Here is a 17,724-nt window from a genome sequence, read left to right as displayed (position 1 = left end):
TTCTAATAAGTCAACAAAAAAAATGGCCACTGCGGCCGACTTGATGAAGACCAGCAGGGTGTGAACGACACGGAGCAACCTGGTGGTAAGAACTGCAGATGAGATTCACAGCCCTGGCTGAGGAGCCTCTGCGTAAACACTGTCACTCCTGTCAGGTCGGGGCCTGCGTGTGAGATTCATATTGTGGGGGCCTGGAGACGTGCAGCCGGGGGCAGTTGCTGAGACGGAGCTGTTGAAGGCGACGACCTGTGATTAAGGAAAGACGGGGATGAAAACTCTCTGCAGTAATAATAACTGACTGACAGTGCCAAGGTGTCTATGATCGCTGACACATGGCCCGTATTCCTTTGCCCTCTTTTATAATCTGTGACGAAATCAAACTGCGTCCTGTTCCATATGTTGAAACTACAACACACAGCTTCAGGGCAAATCCTGTATCGCCTAAACGTAGTTTATTAAAAATCAATGTTGGCTCTGTACTTTCTGTAAGGAGGTCATTGTGCTTCAGGAAAACAAACAGCTTGGTCTTATATTTTCCCCTTGAGTCAAGCATGTTTTTTTTCCTATGACAATGATAAAGGAGTACTATTCTGCTACGGCAGCAGTTGGGGCTTAGGTAATGCTCTGGGACCTGTCCCATTAACTGTGGTCAGAGCTCTTCAGCGCAACTAAACATCAAGCGTAGACCACAGAAATGATTCAAAGCCCCTGCTGTCTCTGCCTTGGACTCATTTAGGCCTGTTTCTCTGCCATCTGTTAAAATCCTCAGAGGGTTCGTTTTTGATGAGCTCCAATATGAAGTGGGTCATATTTGTGCGCCCGTCAGAAGTGTTAGATGAAGGGTCACTTAACCTTCCTTGGCCATATCCATCAGACTGCCCTTTGGTAGGATCTGGCACAGCTGTCAAAATCCGCCTGCAGTTTGCTCGCCAGGAGCCCCACTTCCAGAGCCGAGGTTTGCTATTGAATAATGGTAGGTGGGGATCTTTCACTTAGCGTGCATTTTTGAACATCACCCGCCCGTGCTCTGTTCGTTGTGCTGTCAAAACCAATAAGGCTTTTCCCTCCAAAAATAGACTCCAGAAAACATTACTCATAAATCAGGGATTCCTGCTCCCCCTGCTGCTCTTCAAACAAACCAATTCGTTTTCACTCCATCCAAATTCTAATTTCCACTGAGTCATCAAGGCCAAATGATGATAATAACAAATATGTATATGTATATATATATATACATATACATATATATATTATATATATGTATATATATATATATGCCTGACGATTACTGATTACTAAATCCATCAAAGACCGTCAGTGGAGGCTGTCCCATTAAAGATAAATGTTCAATGTCATCAACGGCCAAAGGAACGCCATTTTCTACCAAATGTGTTCATTTTCCAGATCTCACAAGCCAGTACAGGTAGACTGAAAGGCTACTGGGGAGGCTCACGAAAACGTCTGCTCTACAGAAACAGCTCCCAGCTCTCGCACACACCCAGACACCTGATACACATGTGGCGAGGGCCTTAATGAAAGACAACGCATGCGGGAATGTATTGAAAATGTGAGCTACGATAACAGATTTGTGGTGGGTGGGTGGGTGACACTGCTCTCTCTCCACCACAAAAGAACCAGAAGGCACATCCTTGCCAGGGGCAGGGCCGTCTGCACCACTACCCTGCTAGTTTTACACTTGACATTTTATTGCTCACTAACTTCAGAATTAAGCAAGTCTCTTGATGTGAGTCTTGACGGGATGCTTTTCTCTTGTATCGTGTCAACAGATGCTCTCGGCATTTTTACAGGATGTTATATTGTAATACATTGGGTAAGAGAAGAGAAGAAAAAAACAACATGTGCATAGTCTTCTGACAGTGTGCGTGTTAGGAAATTGAGCAGAATATGTGGGGGACCAAAATGTGACAAATACCAAATGAAATCTCATTCAGTAGGAACCGATAGACTGATACACTTGATTGATACTAAGTATAATAATATTTGTCCTTCCTTTTTATCGATCTGTAGCTTGTTTGGTGATAAAGAGAGGAAGAACCATGGGACCCGGAACATGGAGCCTATTTGTTCTGCTTGGTTTGGCCCTCTGGAGCAACAGCCAGGCCCTCACCAGGCCTCACCCCATTCTGTCGCGGGTACGAAGGGCTCCCGAGGCCAACGGAGAAAACAAGAAGTGCTCTTACACCTTCCTGGTCCCTGAACAGAAGATCACTGGCCCCATCTGTGCTGCGCGGGGTTACTCCACCGACAAGGACCGAGTGACGCGTTTGGACGTGGCTTCAGTGCGCGACCTTCTGTCAAAGCAGCGTCGGGAGATGGAGACCTTGAAGCTGGTGGTTGACGTGGACGGCAACCTGGTAAACGAGATGAAGCTGTTGAGGAAAGAGAGCAGGAACATGAACTCCAGGGTGACCCAGCTCTACATGCAGCTGCTGCATGAGATCATCCGGAAGAGGGACAACTCACTGGAGCTGGCGCAGCTGGAGACACGCATCCTCAATGCCACCACTGAGTCACTACGTCTGGCCTCCAGGTACAGGGAACTGGAGACCAAATATGCAGCCCTGTCGGCCGTGGTGAACAACCAGTCGGTGCTGATTGGGGCACTGGAAGAGCGCTGCATGCAGGTGTACAGTCGCAGGCACGAGCATCCGCCCCAGGGACCTCCCCTTGTGCAGGTGGTGCCTGAAAACATTCCTGTCAATGTGCCACGTTTCACCAATGAGATCCAGAGGGACAACACCCGGGGGTTTGTCCGGGAAAGGGGCTCTCGCTCTGGGCCATCACCCACAGGTGGTACACTGGAAGTCCAGAAACCTCCTCAGAGAAACTTCAGTTCTGAAGGTGAGTGATCCATCCATGCACAGCTTCATTATTTTCATTCATTTATTCCTTGATTCAGTCACGAAAAAAAAACCCAAAATAGGTCACTGTAAAATGTAGAGCAGTCCTGACTTTGCAGGCCAACCATAACAAAATGATAATCTCCGACTCTGAATACAGCCGCAGGTGGACAAGTGGCCTCATTCTCAAAAGGTTAAAGATTTGCAAATTCAGCTGAAACTGTGCTCGCCGCGCAACAAAAAGGAACACAAACCAGAATGGAAATAAAAATGTTGTAACGTCTGAATTCAGGCAGGCGACCTGAAGCAAAGCAAAGCAAAGACCTGACCGGTGCGATTTCGCTCATCAACAGAAATTCCTGACACATTTAGATTGGCCTTGCCCAAGAATAATAAAGTGTGTGTTGGATTTCAGCGCAGCTGTGTATGAAAATGATCCTTCCCGGGACAGTTCCATTGCATATGAGCTGTAGACAGAAGCCAGGCTGGAATGATATTAGCTCCTGCGAACCAGATGCACCTCTGGTATACTTCATGTAGTGAATGTCAACCTTTACATTACTGTATTAATAGCTGGTAGCCTGGTGGAAGTTTACGCGCCCTCTTTAAAAAAACTCTACATGTGCCTGTAATTAAGATTCTTGTAATGAGAGTTACCCTGAAAAGGGGCAAACTCTTGCCACTTCAACACTGGGTTAACAAGACATCATTTTATTTCTGATTAAAATGACTTAATGAGCTCCATCCTCCTACCCTGCTCGAGGACTCAGTAAACAAGTGCTTGTGGACCCAGATAAATGTGTTTTCTATTACTCTGTCTGCCTGTGTGGTTTTGCTCTTGTTTACTGGTCTTTCCTACTTATTTAACCCTCTCTCAGACACAGAGTTTCCTCCGTCGTGTAAACTCGTGGCTGCGATGTCTCAGTCCTCTGGCACCAAAAGTGGCTAAAACTGCACCGCAAAGCCAAAACACAATTGGTCTAATTTAATTTAGGATCAGAATCTGACTATCTGACACATGTTTTGCCATCAGACATTTGGAAAAAAAACAGGAACACAAAAACAGAGGAGACTGAAGTGACTGGATCCTCCTTTTTCCGATTTTTGATGCATTTAGTGATTTCTCTTCGTTTTCCAACATGTAAAAAAAGACAGTAGACAGATCTAAAAAACCAATCCTGCCGACTAGCCTGGCTTAGCTACCGTTTAGATTGTGCAGAAAGGGAGTACAGCATCTGATTTTGTGCCACAGTGACGACCACCTGCCTCTCTCTCATCGGTCTCTCTTTCAGGCCCGTTCAGAGACTGCCTCGGGGCGCAGGAGGCGGGCCACAGCACCAGCGGCATGTACCTGATCCGGCCAGACGAAGCAGAGAGGCCGGTGCAGGTCTGGTGTGAACAGGACATAGACAACGGCGGCTGGACTGTTATCCAGACCAGGAGAGACGGCTCCGTCAACTTCTTCAGGAACTGGGATAACTACAAGGTGATGACAATGTCACGTCCCCTGACCTGACCGTCTCCTTCTTTCTCTCTCCTCTCCTTGTCCAATTTCGAAAATAGTTGGCTCATTCACAGAAAACAGTGGTGCTGTTCTATGACCCATCTAAAAGAACAAGCTGGGGTCTTTGGGACTCTATATATGTGAGGCCAGTATCCTTGTGTTTTCACTTACTGTGAAATATAACGTCAGCAACACTGTCCGTCCGGTCGATTTGGTTCGAGATCCCCATTTATGAAACATTAGAAAGATATGTTCCACAGCTCAATCTGCAGGCGTTTTATTTCCAAAACCACTGCTACTATGGTGCCTTCCTGGATGGATGGCTGCTTGGCTCACTGCACCACACCGTATGGAGCCCACTCATCAAAAGCCCAGTGAGAATGAGACAGAGTATATCGTTGCTGGCAGCCCTCGGCAATCCAGTGTTCCATTCAGCTTGGCCAGGCTTGTGCATGTGTAACTGGAAGCTAAATGGCCTCTTCAACATTGATTTGCCTCCGAGCTCTCCCACAAAGCCACCACATGTACACACACACATCACGAGAGAGGAGGCCCCCAGACTGAAACCCTACATCATTCATCATCTCCTGGCTCACTCGACTAATCCACAATCACTAACCTCAGCCTCCTTCGACCAAGAGAAGTGTTTTGGAGGCAAATGGCCAGATGTAGATTGCTCGAAGGTTATTCAACACAAGCAGCCGTTCCAGTTTCGATCGAAGAGATCTGTTGGGGTTTAAACGATGAACCAGCATTCTAGGGATTGATGCTTATTTTCCAGCGCACACTCCCCAACATGTATTCCTCAGGAATGTCAAAGAAAGGGTGGCATTGTTTTCCTTAGTGTATTTTTTGTCTTTTGAAGTTTTTCTTAACTACAGAACCATGGGCAAAATGTTATCAAAAAGAAACTTTGCATTTGTTCTGTCAGCAATCCGACGGCCTCTTCCAAAGTTCTCATGTTTCTAAACACCCAGGGCTACCACATAGAAAACAACATGCATTATTTTCTGTAATTTTTTCTGTAACCTTCCCTTTTAATCTTCCTTTGACTCAGAGCGGCTTTGGCAACATAGACGGGGAGTACTGGCTTGGTCTGGAAGGCATCTACAATTTGGGGAGGCAAGGGGACTACAAGCTGCTGGTGGAGCTGGAGGACTGGATGGGCAAAAAGGTCTACGCCCAGTACAGCAGCTTCCACCTGGAGCCAGAGAGCGAGCACTACCGTCTGCGGCTGGGCACCTACCAGGGCAACGCCGGGGACTCCCTCAGCAGCCACAATGGCAAACAGTTCACGACTCTGGATCGAGACAAGGACGCCTTCTCAGGTAGATGGGCACGGCATCCCTTTCTGTTATTGTATCATATAGTCTGTATGTAAAAATGTACGTAGTCACCGGGTCCATAAAGTGAAGTCCACGTGTAGCTGGTCAGTCCTGTCGCCCGTGATCCCACAAGGCTGTGCGAAGCAATTCTCACATCCCACACAAATTGTGTGACATCGCCTTCACCATCGCCTGTCGTGAGGACGTCAAGGCGCTCGCGCCAGCAAGTAGCCCGTTTGCGAACGTGTAAATAAGCGGCCTACTGTACTGCACCTCTTGTGGGATCCCAAGCAGTGTGGGCCTGAGCAGCCATGTGCCAAAAGGCGAGGTGTCGTCACGCTCACAGTGACAAATGACAGTGACTCACCATTCGTCACGAAAAGTGAAACAACAGCATTGATTTTTTGGAGTGAGAAAAATCTGTCATTATGTCATCAGTTGACGTCATCTGAAGAGAACATTTAATGTGTTTGTTGGATCATTCCCTCTGTGGAAAAAACACACTTCCCCAGTGACCTAATCATCCCACTTCCTCTTCCCCCTCGACAGGTAACTGTGCCCACTTCCACAAAGGGGGCTGGTGGTACAACGCTTGCGGCCAAGCCAATCTCAACGGTGTCTGGTACACCGGAGGCGTCTACCGCAGCAAGTTCCAAGACGGGATCTTCTGGGCCGACTACGGTGGAGGCTTCTACTCCATGAAAACTGTCCGCATGATGATCAGGCCCATAGACTGAGGAGACATTGTATAAGCCAGCAGGCCGGTACACGGGCAGCTGCGGAGGCCACACTTGAACCTCATTCTAAGTCTTGACTATATGTCATCAGCAACTGTTTGATCTAAGATAAAAAAAAGAAAAAGAAAAAAGAACTGGACCATCAGTACCGACTTGAAACGCCTCCTGTCACAGACAAAGACTCATTTTGAACATTGTTCTCTTTAAACAGTATATAACAGATGCACACGTAGAGGGATTTAGGAGCCATAACTATTTATAGCAAGCCATACAATGCCAGATAAATATGATAGTGAGGGGATATTGCCAACATTTTGCAGTTCAATAATGCAAAGTCGTCTGCATGATTAAGAAACCACAGTGTTTTCCTTGTTACTAGGTCGCCCCCCACGGAGTGGAGGCACCACATCCACGCCGAACTTCGCCGGTATTGATTTCATTCATAAGCTCAAGCGTCACAGGATCTGAATGCATCTCTTCCTACCTCGCCGAGATAAACGTCCAGGGGAAAGACTCCAGCAAGGGATTTAAATTGTGCTGTATGTGCTGGGAGCTGGAAAATATATTGTGTTAATGTACCTATGTAGATTTATACAGACGCCGTATCCGATTACAGATCTAAAAAATACTGATGGTTTGAATACATGTTTATTTTATTTTTACTCTCTACACTTGATATATCCTTTATGCTGTATGTTAAACTACTTCGTCCTAGTATAGATGACCAGAAACTATAATTTATGTGTGCAATGAACTTATCATAATAGTGAAAAGGGACAGGTATCCTGAGGAAAACGTGAAAGAAAAAGAGGACTAATTTCCTTGACTGTATGTGTGACAGTATTCTCAAAGTGTGCTTGCAAATTGCTCTTGATGTTTATCTCATTAGGGCCATTGATTAGATTTCAGTATGATTCTGGGAAAAACAAACAATGTTGAGAGGAAGAAGAAGAAGAAAAATGAAAAAAGACGAAATTATATTTTGTTTTGAGTGGTTTTGGAGCATGAAAAATATGCCGACCAAGCGTGCTGAGAGTTATAGGCATCGGGACAGACAACGAGAAACACATTGCTGAAAGCCAGACAGGACGGGAGAAAGAAAAAGAAAGAAGAGAGGAAAGGAGGGGAGGGAGGAGATGAACTGGGGTGGCATCTGTCCAAATTTCCGAGTTACCACCCCCCCCCCCGCCGCCCCCCCGTCTCTTCCTTTTTAAATACAGAGAAATTTACATTCTTTCCACACAAAAGTGCTGTGAACTGAGTGTTTTCATAGAAAGTATCTTTCATTGACGAAGCCATGGATTCCTGCAATCCCCATATGGAAGGAAATCGGTATACTTGCGGGGGGAAGAGCTCTCCGGCAGAGGAGAGGGGAGTGGGTTAAGGTTTTCAACTGGTTGCATCCACACACACACACACACACACACACACACACGAAAGACCAACCAGCCTTTGGTCTCTGAGCTGAAAATAGACTCATAATCTGTTGTTTTTTCCTGTTGTCCACAAAAAGCCCCAACACCCATCTCTTTTTACATTCTTACGTATAAACAACCCGAGCCGAAAAGGCACAGAGACTGGTCGAACCCAGCTGGACATGTAAACATGTTTGTGGACAAAAAAAACAACAAAAAAAACGGCCTCAAATAAAAAATGACAACGTTAAAATTAAACGGCAATAAAAGCTGAAGGCAATGACTCACAATACTTGGCAGAACAATATGACACGGCTAAGGGTCAATACGTGCATGAAATTTGGGGGAACTTCAGGGGATGACTGGTTCACAGGGAGCTCGTTTCACGTGCTGTAGTTTTATGATATTATAACATTAAAGTTTTTTATGTTATTTGTTGGTCTTTGGGTTAGGGTTGGATGTCGTGCACATTTCAGTCTCGTCTTGTGGGCGCGAGTCAAATAATTGTTGTTCCAAACAGAAAACTGTAAATCCTTATGGAAGTAGGTACTAAAGAAGCTCCCCCACTGAAATTCTGCAGCATTTGTTTTTAACAGTAATAAGGGATCTCTTAGATGTGCCTTTTTTGTTTTTGCGCTGGTGTGAAAAAGGCTCATGGAGACAGGCGAACATGACAGAAAGACATCTCTTTTCAAGTGGTAGCACATTGCTGTGGTTGGCTGGGCGACGGCCAGTTGTCCTACTAGTAGATCCAGAAATCGATGTCTTCCCTGTACGCCAGATTGAAATCCTCCACAACCGCTTCTCCGGTTGACTTCAAACTTGGCGTGCGTTTCCTCGGGGACGCTGGGCAGTGTCAACTGGGAAGTGTTTTGAATGAGCGGTTCTCGAGACCCCAACCCCTCTTTTAATTTTTTGGGGATATTGCGTTGTCATTTTAAACAGGCAAAAAACATAGTTCAAATCTATCATGAAACTGTCTCTTTTTTCACTGTTTTCTGTTCCGCCATCCAAAAAAGGGCAATGAATATTTCTACACCTGAAATGAGTCTCCTCTTCACTCTTCCGTCCCCTGAGGGTTAGGTGTCCAGAGCTTTCCGTCTGATGAAAAGATCGACACCACTCTCTCTGTGCGGCAAATAGAAAGCTACATTGGCGTATTAGAAAAATAAGTAAATCATCGTCTGTGGTGGGCTTCATTGATTTTTTTGCTGAGAGTAAAAATGGGGCAGCAGGTGGTTAGTTTACATCATCATAAAGACTGGAAGCACAGCCATCAAACCATTTCAGGTCATTGTTGGTGGATTATTTGATTATTTGATGCCAGTTTTTATCTCATGTATCGCACAAACAGCAGCAGTATCGATCTCACCTTACTTTTGGCAGGAAAGCCTTTCTCAAAATTGACTTATACTTTCAAAATATTGGATTTCCGCTTAATTAAATTAAGTACAAAATTTCAAACGTGAGTGTACAAACAAGAGTAGATGGCCGACATCAACCCACCTCAGCCATCTAATCAGGGAGTACAGATGACAAGGCCACTGATCACCTACAGTAGCCATCTGAGCACACTTGTCGGATTCATAAATTCTGGACACTGTGCCCATCCTGTCCTCTGTTGGCCACTGAGCAGCTCTACTGGAGCGATTCAGGAGTGACAAACTCTTTTTCTCAGACATTTTAATGACCTCTGATGACAGTGGTGACAGTGTTGATATATTTCCAGCACGCTTTTCCCCCCAGCTGGGCCTAAAGGGATTAGAACAACGATTATAATGGGCCACCTCCGTGTCACAAATCTGCCTCTCACACGCTGGTGCTGACCACCCCCGCAGACCGCCAGTGTGAAAGTCTGACTGCCACGGACGTCCTCCAATAGCTCACACACTAGACCCTTCACATTTTAAACAGCTTTAATGGGGACATGGGAATGCATGATTAGCCCACAAAAACCCAGACTCCGGCGCAGTCAGACATTGGAACAGAGAAGGTGACATCCACTGGGGAGGGGACCACACTCAGGCCTGTACTCAGACCTCGAATAGCTGGCCCCTGGACTGAGGATGGCCCGAGCGCTGCTGCCGTGTGGTCCTCCGGGGGTTTCAGGGGTGAAAGCTCTCTTTGTCGCCGAGTGAAGCGTCGCTGTCTACGAGTTTCACCACCAAAATGGCACCGCGCTCGGAAGATTTTTTTTTTGCGGGGGAAGAAGCATGACTCCACAGTGAGTTGTTATTTGCTAAAAGACATCTGCTGTTGGGGGAAATGTCCGTGAGAGCGATTCATTGGCCCCTCAAAAAAAAAAGAGAGGCTGTCAGTGTCAAACCGGCAAATCAACAGACAGGATGTGGAGCTGTTTTCTTTGAAAATAAGCACCGTGACTAATTCTCGCCGTAGCTGGGACAGTTAAACAACTCCATAACCAGGTCGATTCCCATAAGTGCCCTTTTGATTTAAAGCTTAAAAGACACTTGTTTAAGATGGACGATCATTTGGAGGGTACCTGGGTAAGCTCACAGAGCAGACGGCCTAAGTTTCCACTCTGCCTTATTAGTCTCAAACATACAGCAGAATTATGTCTTATTCACCCCCCCACCCCCCACCCCCCACAGAAACAAGTCAATCTAAGCACCAATCTGAATGAAGAGATAATAAACAAAGGACCATTTGCGCTCCTTGAGTTTCAGCTGCTCATCAACAGACATACAGTCTGTTAAACGCATCTATTAGTGACCTAATATTCAGATGGTTTTCATTGTCTGTGCGGTTGGCAATGGAATCTGTCTGCTTATCCTCGAGTCAAACCTTGAAAGCCATTTACATGACCGAGTGGACCTCTTTAGTAAAACATGTATGACCTCAGAACAGTGTGGAGTCAGCATTAGTCACTGAGCCGGAGGAGCCGCTAACACTCCAGAGTTGGACTGTTAACTGTATACGTCCTGGACACACGATTCCCCTTACTGTGATGAATGGCGTGAGTCACAGAGGTCTGTTTCAGGCTTCACGACTGCCTGGGGAGCGAGAGAGAGAGCCGAAGGAGCGACCGCTCCTGACTGCTCAACTGTTTTTATACACCACAGTTAAAACAGTGAGAAACAAAAGGGGCCTCCCAGTCTAAACCCGCTCGGGAACGACGAGAGCCAAAGAGCCACAGAGGACGACCGGAGGAACCACAGAAATGTTTTACATCCAGAGGATAAGAAAGAAAAAAAAGAAAAGACTTACAGCAGTTTATGTAGAACAAATTCTGGCCTGGCCCTATAAGCTAAATAAAACTTTTTTTTAAAGTAACAGAGAAAATAGATTGCAGCATCAGTTTTATCGATTTGCCTGAAGAGAAATGAAAATAACCAGAAAAAAAATTCAGTGGAAAGAAGAGTTAGAATAACAGCACTAAAGAGTAATACATATAGAAGAAGCTTGCGAATGTTTACATAAGATTCAAACAAAAAAATATTTTTTGCTTTTTTTGGGAAGGATATCCAGGACTTGATGCCTCAGGCTAAATTGAGTCCAGACTGCGGGATGGTCCGACCTGACTGTTCTTTAATGGGATTCGTAGCTTTTTTCCCACCAGTTCTTAATGCAGCTGGTAACTCTGCAGGAAATAAAGTGTCTGATCTCTTCATTTAGCAGTAGTTTGTTTTAGCTGCTGAATTCTATAATTGGCTGCAGATGTGAGAGACTGTGGAATTGGGCAGAGATTTCAGCAGTTTAAAATAGGATGTGATAGTTGTTGTTTGTTTCTTTTCCCAGTGACAGCTTTCTTCAATATCAAACTCTACTCCGACTCTGGCTGCTGCCTCTGTATCGGAGGGAGGTTATTTGTGGTCCTGAATAATTCACCTTAAATTATAGCCTGACGAAGCAGTAAAAAGTCCTTATAAATCCAAATTAGTCCAACAATACATTCCTAGAGCTGGAAAAATAAAATGCTTCCGTACTTTATTGCGAATTGTTTCAGCTCTGCTTCGTGCCAGAGATAATTATATCAAAGGGCTTCTGGGGTCACATTCTTGGCACTGATCAGACTCATACATCAACCCTGCAAGCCTCACTTTAAACACACAAGCTCAGGCACCAGTGAATCAGCAGTGCCATATCAGGATAGAAGTAAATAACTGCAGTGCATTATGGGGGTAAATTGCACCTTGTTGTGTATTAATGCTTTGATAAGGTATAATTCAGTTTAGTATACATCATTAAAGCATTAATACACAACAAGGTGTAACTTAGTGACTAAATTAACTGAAAATGCACTGGTCTAAAGCTCTGATGCAGAATGAGCTTTGGAGAATTAAAAAGATTATAGGGTGCCATCTAGTGGCTCAGTGGTGTCACTGACAGCGGCCATTAGTCTCTTTTTTTTAAAATAAAGTTTATTTTTGATGAAAATATTACAAACGCAGGGCTTGAAGAAAGTTTTTAACTTAAACAATTCAGGTATTAAGATACCATATAATATAAAAACAACAGCAGTAATAGTAATAATAACAATAATTTAACCAAAAAGACAGTAAAGAAAATTAATTAAAAACAAAAAAACAGCAAATAAATTAAAATATTACACAGGGTATTTACGGAAGTATATTACGATTTCTGGCATGGGAATTTTTTATCTGTTCGATTGATTTTTTTTAGTAAAGAAATTTCCTTTTCAAATACAGTCCATAATGGGGTCTGTTTTGGCGTATCGGGATTTGTGTTTATAACATTTGGCAATGACGATGATGTTATTGATTAAAATTTCCCGTTTTTTGTTTTTTAGAATGGACATAATTGAATATTTTTAAAAGAAACGAAATCTGTGTTAATGGATCGGTCATTAGTCTCTTGACAGCCTTTATAAACAGTTCACTCTCAAAAAACCCCGTTGTGTTTTCAAATGAAAAAGGGGAAGGGAAAGAAAACAAACGCTTATATTTAGGCATTTCACAAAAAAGCGTGCTGAATGTAACACAATGAGTGGAACGGGCTCAGTGAAGAAGAATATCATAAAAAAAATAATAAGCATAGTTGTTATGTGATATGGGTCCAAGAACGAAAATAGTTATTAATGAAGGGTTACGAAAAAATAAATAGATATTCAGTTGTTATTCATTCGCAATATCTTTGAATGAATTACACCTGCAGTGCAATAAAGTTTACAGATACAGAAAAATGGCGATTCGGTGTCGCCGATTGATGACGTCAGTGTGTGTAGGAGTTTACGAACGCCATGGCGGCTCATGCTAGCGAGCTAGAGATTGCAAAGAAAAATTTAACTGACGCGATCGGCGACAATGTCAAACAGTGAGTAAAGACATTTGCTCGCATGCATTGTCTTTCCCTGGCGTCGATTTGTTTGCATTTTGGTTTTGTTTCTTGGTCAGCCGCGGAAACCCGAAAGGGATTTCGCCGTTAGCCCGCTTGCTAGCACTGGCTAATGTTTTGCAGCATCCTCGAGACTGTGTTGATCCGTGTTTGTCGCGTGTTCTCGCTGTGAAATGATTCAAATCAAACGTCAGTTCTATTGTTTTTAGCGTCGGGAGTTGCAGCTATGGTTGTTGTGAGTTTGTTCAGACACACCTCGAAGCGCGAGGTGAAATAACAAGAGGATACATTAAAGGGAATGAGAGACAAATGTGAAACACAGCTGTCAGTTACTCGTGTAAAGACGATTTAAACAGTCGACACAGACACTGATATGAAGATATGCGGTTGCTGCCTTGTGTGTCACATGTTACATGGATCTTACCGATGTGTTGCCTCACCCTGCAGTTACTGGGCAAACCTGAAGCTGTGGTTCAAACAGAAGATCAGCAAGGAGGAGTTTGACGTCGAGGCCCGTCGTCTGTTGGCTCAGGAGAATGGTTCGTGTCCAGGAAAAACGACTTTCATATTTGTGTTGTAAAATTGTTGCTGTTTGTTTAAAGTGTTGCTTACGTTGTATTTGCCCCCCCTCTCCCTCTGCAGTCCACGTTCACAATGATTTCCTCCTGGCCATCCTCACACGCTGCCAGATCATCGTCTCCACGCCAGGTGGGAAACTTTTCCTCATGATTCAGTGTTCTCCGGAACTGCTTGTTCTGTGTTTACGTTTTTAATTGAATCTGTCAATACCATATTCTGTTGTAAGCTTACCAGCCACTTGTATGTTGGAATTGTGATTTTTCATCCACATCATTGCTAAGCACAACTAAAAGTGGAGAAAGTAACGAATGTCCCCCTGTGACTAAAGAATCGAAATCGAGTCATCCAACAAGGACCAATATGTATAAGTGGTAAATAAACTAAAAATAACAGAAAATAGAGAGAGAGGAAACGGCGTTGATGATGCACTGCTCAAGAGCAAGACATAAACAACGAATATGGGAATTTCTAAGTATTAACCCAACGGGAAACGGTTATGGTCTTCTTTGACACGGCTGGTGTTGTATTTTGTCCTCTAGAGGGCACTGGACCATTACAGTGGCAGGGCGGCTCTGCTTCAAAGCCTGGCAAACCAAAAGGAAAGAAGAAATGCTCCTCTCGACAGAAATTTGATGTAAGTATTATCAAATCAGTCATTTCAAAACATATTGTTTCCCGAATGATGTCTTGCTGCATTATTTAGATTTTCTTTGTAAAGGTTAGTGATGTCTAATTGATCTGAACAGTTGATTATATCATCCGGATGCGCACATGTCCTGTTTGCACCTTCAGCATCGTTTCCAGCCCCAGAACCCTCTGAGCGCTGCCCAGCCCTTCAGCCCTCGAGAGGCGGGAGGCGAGGAGGAGGAGCTGCGTCTCAGCGCCCACACCCTGCTGCTGCCCACGCGGGGCCAGCTGGAGGCCCGCATGATGGTGACGGCGTTCGAGCTGGGCCTAGACAACATCACAGACGATTCCGTCAGCTCAATGATCTACGCCGTCGAGGTTTGTTGAACTTGCCGCCACCGGGAGAGTGCGGGTGATTGTGGGTGGGCAGATTTTGTGTGCGTGGAAAACATTTGTCATTTATACCGATGTTATTAGCCACACTCAGCCTGTGGTCCAGTCCAGTGTGGCTGGTCTATGACTATGTACCATCCACAGAACTTTATATTGATAACCTCAGTTTAGGCAAATGTATGAATGTGACCTAATAATTGCACACATCAGCAACAAATGTAACTGACTTGGCAACACTGTAACACATTCCTTCCTGTGGTATCCGGCATGACTGACTACATATTTAGTAACAAATGTCCCTAAGACCTGAAGGCAAGAATCTATATTTAACTGTTACAGCAGAATTCCATTCTAACGCAGGTTTGAATTCACTCAAAAAGGTGCAACGTAGACACTTTGGAAGATGATATATTTTATGTTGCATTACTTTTAGCATTGAATTAATGCTCTCCTTAATTATTGAACACATTTTGCATGCAAATGTCTTTATGATTATCCATAAATTCAGTAAAAATGGAGTGGCAGTCTTGGTCTGGTGGAGATGAGTTCTAGGACTGATCTTATGTTTTAAACCACCACCAGGCAGGCGATTATAAAAATGTAGAGGTGTATCTTATTATGTATGATTGACAGCCGAGTTTACAGGTTGGGCAAAGGTTCACCTACTGCTCTGATTTGTTTCAGCACCACCTGAAAGATGTGCTGACCGCTGTCATCACCCGGAGGAAGGCGTATCGCCTGCGGGACGGTCATTTCCCTTACGCCTTTGGCAGCGATGTCACGCCACAGCCTTATCTGAAAAACAGCCTCGCTGCTTACCACAGTGTTGCTGAATGGTAGGGATACCTGTCCAAGCGCTTACTAGCTTATAGAAGCATTGTGCATGTTTTTATTTAAGAAGAAGAGATGATGTGCACACTAATGCCCATACTGCTATTTTGCTTTGATTTCTCCTCAGTTTCTGTAGCTGCCATTAAAGGATAGTCGCAATACCGATCACATTTTCAGCTCCCAGTTATCCTTTTCTTTTTCCCATCTTGCAGTCCTCCTCCAAGTGCGTCTCTCCCCGCTGGCCCACCACCTCAGGTGTCACCCGATGAGGCTGAGCAACAAGCCGTCCACTTATTGGCTTGTTCGGCTGACAGTCTCCCTGCGTCGCTCTCTCCAATCAACCTGTTTGATCTCCTGGAGGCATTACAGGTTAGATGACTCGATGGAAAGATACAAATAAATATCAATGATGAAGCGTTTTGGACCAATTTAATTTTTTTTAAATTTGAAAAAAGTAAATTAGTTCAAACTGATGGTTATGACTCGTGCTTGTACTGTGCTGCTGTGGTCAGATTTGCATCAAGAAACCAGTAAAGGTGACTCAGTTTTCTTCCTTGTATTTGTGTGCATTGTGAAATGATCCAGGGTCATGGAAATTCAATCCAAAACTGGGATGCAATTGATAAAAGTGGAGATAATGGAGCCGGAACGATCTGTCAACTTGTCATATTTCAGGAATTTCTGCTGTTTTTAAGTGTTTAGTGATACAGAATTAATCATTTGGGGGTTGGAGCCGTTGGTTGGGCCAAAAAATAATCAGTTTTAATATATCAGTATCGTTTTAAAGGGAATTGGGTGGAAAATTATGTCTTTGGTTGGATACAGAAATTTGTGACCCTCACACAGAAACTTGTATTGACACTTTCCTATGAAACAAACATGACTCAGTGACATCGATGTAGACATAATATTTATCAATTACTCAAAGTAAATATTTCGACATGGTACGTTTTTATTTTCTTATTGTCAGATATTTCAGCATGTTTGGTGGTGTTGGTGAATTATACTTGGACCCTTGTAATTGCTGCTTCCCCCTGAATTTGTTCACATTTTTTAGTCCTGACCTGTCATCATTTAATTAGACACTTATACGAATTAATATCCCTTTTGTAATATGTATCTGCTGTAGGTTCACCATGGTGTGATGCCCTCCCACACCATGTACGCCCTCAACATGGAGCGCATCCTGTCGCGGCTCTGGCACCCGAGCCACGAAGAGCTGGAACAAGACCACGTGCATCGGCAACGCCTTGCCGCGAAGGAGGGCTGAGAACCAACGGACACGGGGACTGTATATAAACGGTGGGATATCATCAAGAGACAAACAAAAAAAAAGTAATTCTCAAAACGAGAATGGAGGGGCAACAACATGTTCACAAAAACTCATAAGACCTGGAAAATTGCTCATCAAGTTGCACAGAAAAAGGATGAGTGCAGCGGGATGAAAAATAAAATATTTGGACGGTGGACACAGAGTGAGCAGGCAGCATCAGCAATTTTGGCAGTCGACCAGCCACCACTTTCACTTTCTTGTCATACAGTGAGAAACGTATTTGTGCGGATATAATATTTGTGTTTAATTTTACAGCAGCTATGAGCACCGGACAAGAAAATATGCTCCCGGCCCAGTTTGCACAGCGTGAGTGGTTTTTTTTGTTAAGCCTGAAATGAAACTTTGCTGCGTTACAGTTCATCTTGTTCCCTTTGACAGACACAGATATGCACCACAACTGTTGATAAAAAAAAAAACTTCTTCCCTGGAATAAAACATTACAGCCCTTATCTAATCATAAAGCATTCTGTACATGAGCAGGTCAGAATATATTGCACGTAGGACAAAAAAAAATTTGGATGATTAGATCTCATGTCAGGCTCAAGTTTGGGGCAATGCCCTGATGATCGTTAGGTCTAATTTAATAAGATTTGATCGATAAAGATGGAAATAGTCAAAGATCAAATGGTCCGTTCAGCACAGTTTGTTTAGTATCCTGTGGTTCTGTGTCACAGTTTTCCCTACAACCTTTACTTTCTTTCTTTTTTTTCTACACAAAGCTTGTTTGCTATGAATTAATTTTACAAACTGTATACTTGGTAAAAAAAATAAATGAAAATTGATATTTTTTTTAATTCAAAATA

The 17,724-nt window shown here is 43.9% G+C and overlaps 3 protein-coding genes across 3 annotated transcripts in view; 2 read left to right on the top strand and 1 right to left on the bottom strand.

Annotated features, from left to right (window-relative positions):
- Window positions 1-8,274, top strand: part of angptl1b (angiopoietin-like 1b) — a 9,176-nt gene extending 902 nt beyond the window's left edge. Inside the window, exons 2-5 of the mRNA XM_035634031.2 lie at window positions 2,029-2,862; window positions 4,154-4,347; window positions 5,423-5,693; window positions 6,240-8,274. Coding sequence (XP_035489924.1) covers window positions 2,058-2,862; window positions 4,154-4,347; window positions 5,423-5,693; window positions 6,240-6,427 — 1,458 coding nt within the window. The 5' untranslated portion in view covers window positions 2,029-2,057 and the 3' untranslated portion in view covers window positions 6,428-8,274. The remainder of the gene's footprint in view (window positions 1-2,028; window positions 2,863-4,153; window positions 4,348-5,422; window positions 5,694-6,239) is intronic.
- Window positions 1-13,738, bottom strand: part of LOC118310768 (protein zyg-11 homolog) — a 24,415-nt gene extending 10,677 nt beyond the window's left edge. The window contains exon 1 of the mRNA XM_047331892.1: window positions 13,583-13,738. The gene's annotated coding sequence lies outside the window, so the exon portion shown is untranslated. The remainder of the gene's footprint in view (window positions 1-13,582) is intronic.
- Window positions 13,012-17,724, top strand: tada1 (transcriptional adaptor 1). The gene is made up of 8 exons (XM_035634032.2): window positions 13,012-13,137; window positions 13,606-13,697; window positions 13,801-13,866; window positions 14,277-14,371; window positions 14,530-14,742; window positions 15,442-15,593; window positions 15,801-15,957; window positions 16,718-17,724. The coding sequence occupies exons 1-8, from the start codon at window positions 13,064-13,066 to the stop codon at window positions 16,856-16,858; spliced, it is 990 nt and encodes a 329-aa protein (XP_035489925.1). The 5' UTR covers window positions 13,012-13,063; the 3' UTR covers window positions 16,859-17,724.

The sequence above is a fragment of the Scophthalmus maximus genome, chromosome 5 (assembly GCF_022379125.1).
Source record: "Scophthalmus maximus strain ysfricsl-2021 chromosome 5, ASM2237912v1, whole genome shotgun sequence".
NCBI lineage: Eukaryota > Metazoa > Chordata > Actinopteri > Pleuronectiformes > Scophthalmidae > Scophthalmus > Scophthalmus maximus.
The sequence above is the reverse complement of the archived record's forward strand: the minus strand, read 5'-3'. Positions and strand labels throughout refer to the sequence as shown.

Coding starts and splice junctions, on each gene's coding strand:
- tada1 (XM_035634032.2), top strand. CDS start 13,064: ATGGCGGCTCATGCTAGCGAGCTAGAGATTGCAAAGAAAAATTTAACT. Junction 13,867..14,276: donor GATCATCGTCTCCACGCCAG/GTGGGAAACTTT, acceptor TTTGTCCTCTAG/AGGGCACTGGACCATTACAG. Junction 15,958..16,717: donor ATCTCCTGGAGGCATTACAG/GTTAGATGACTC, acceptor TATCTGCTGTAG/GTTCACCATGGTGTGATGCC.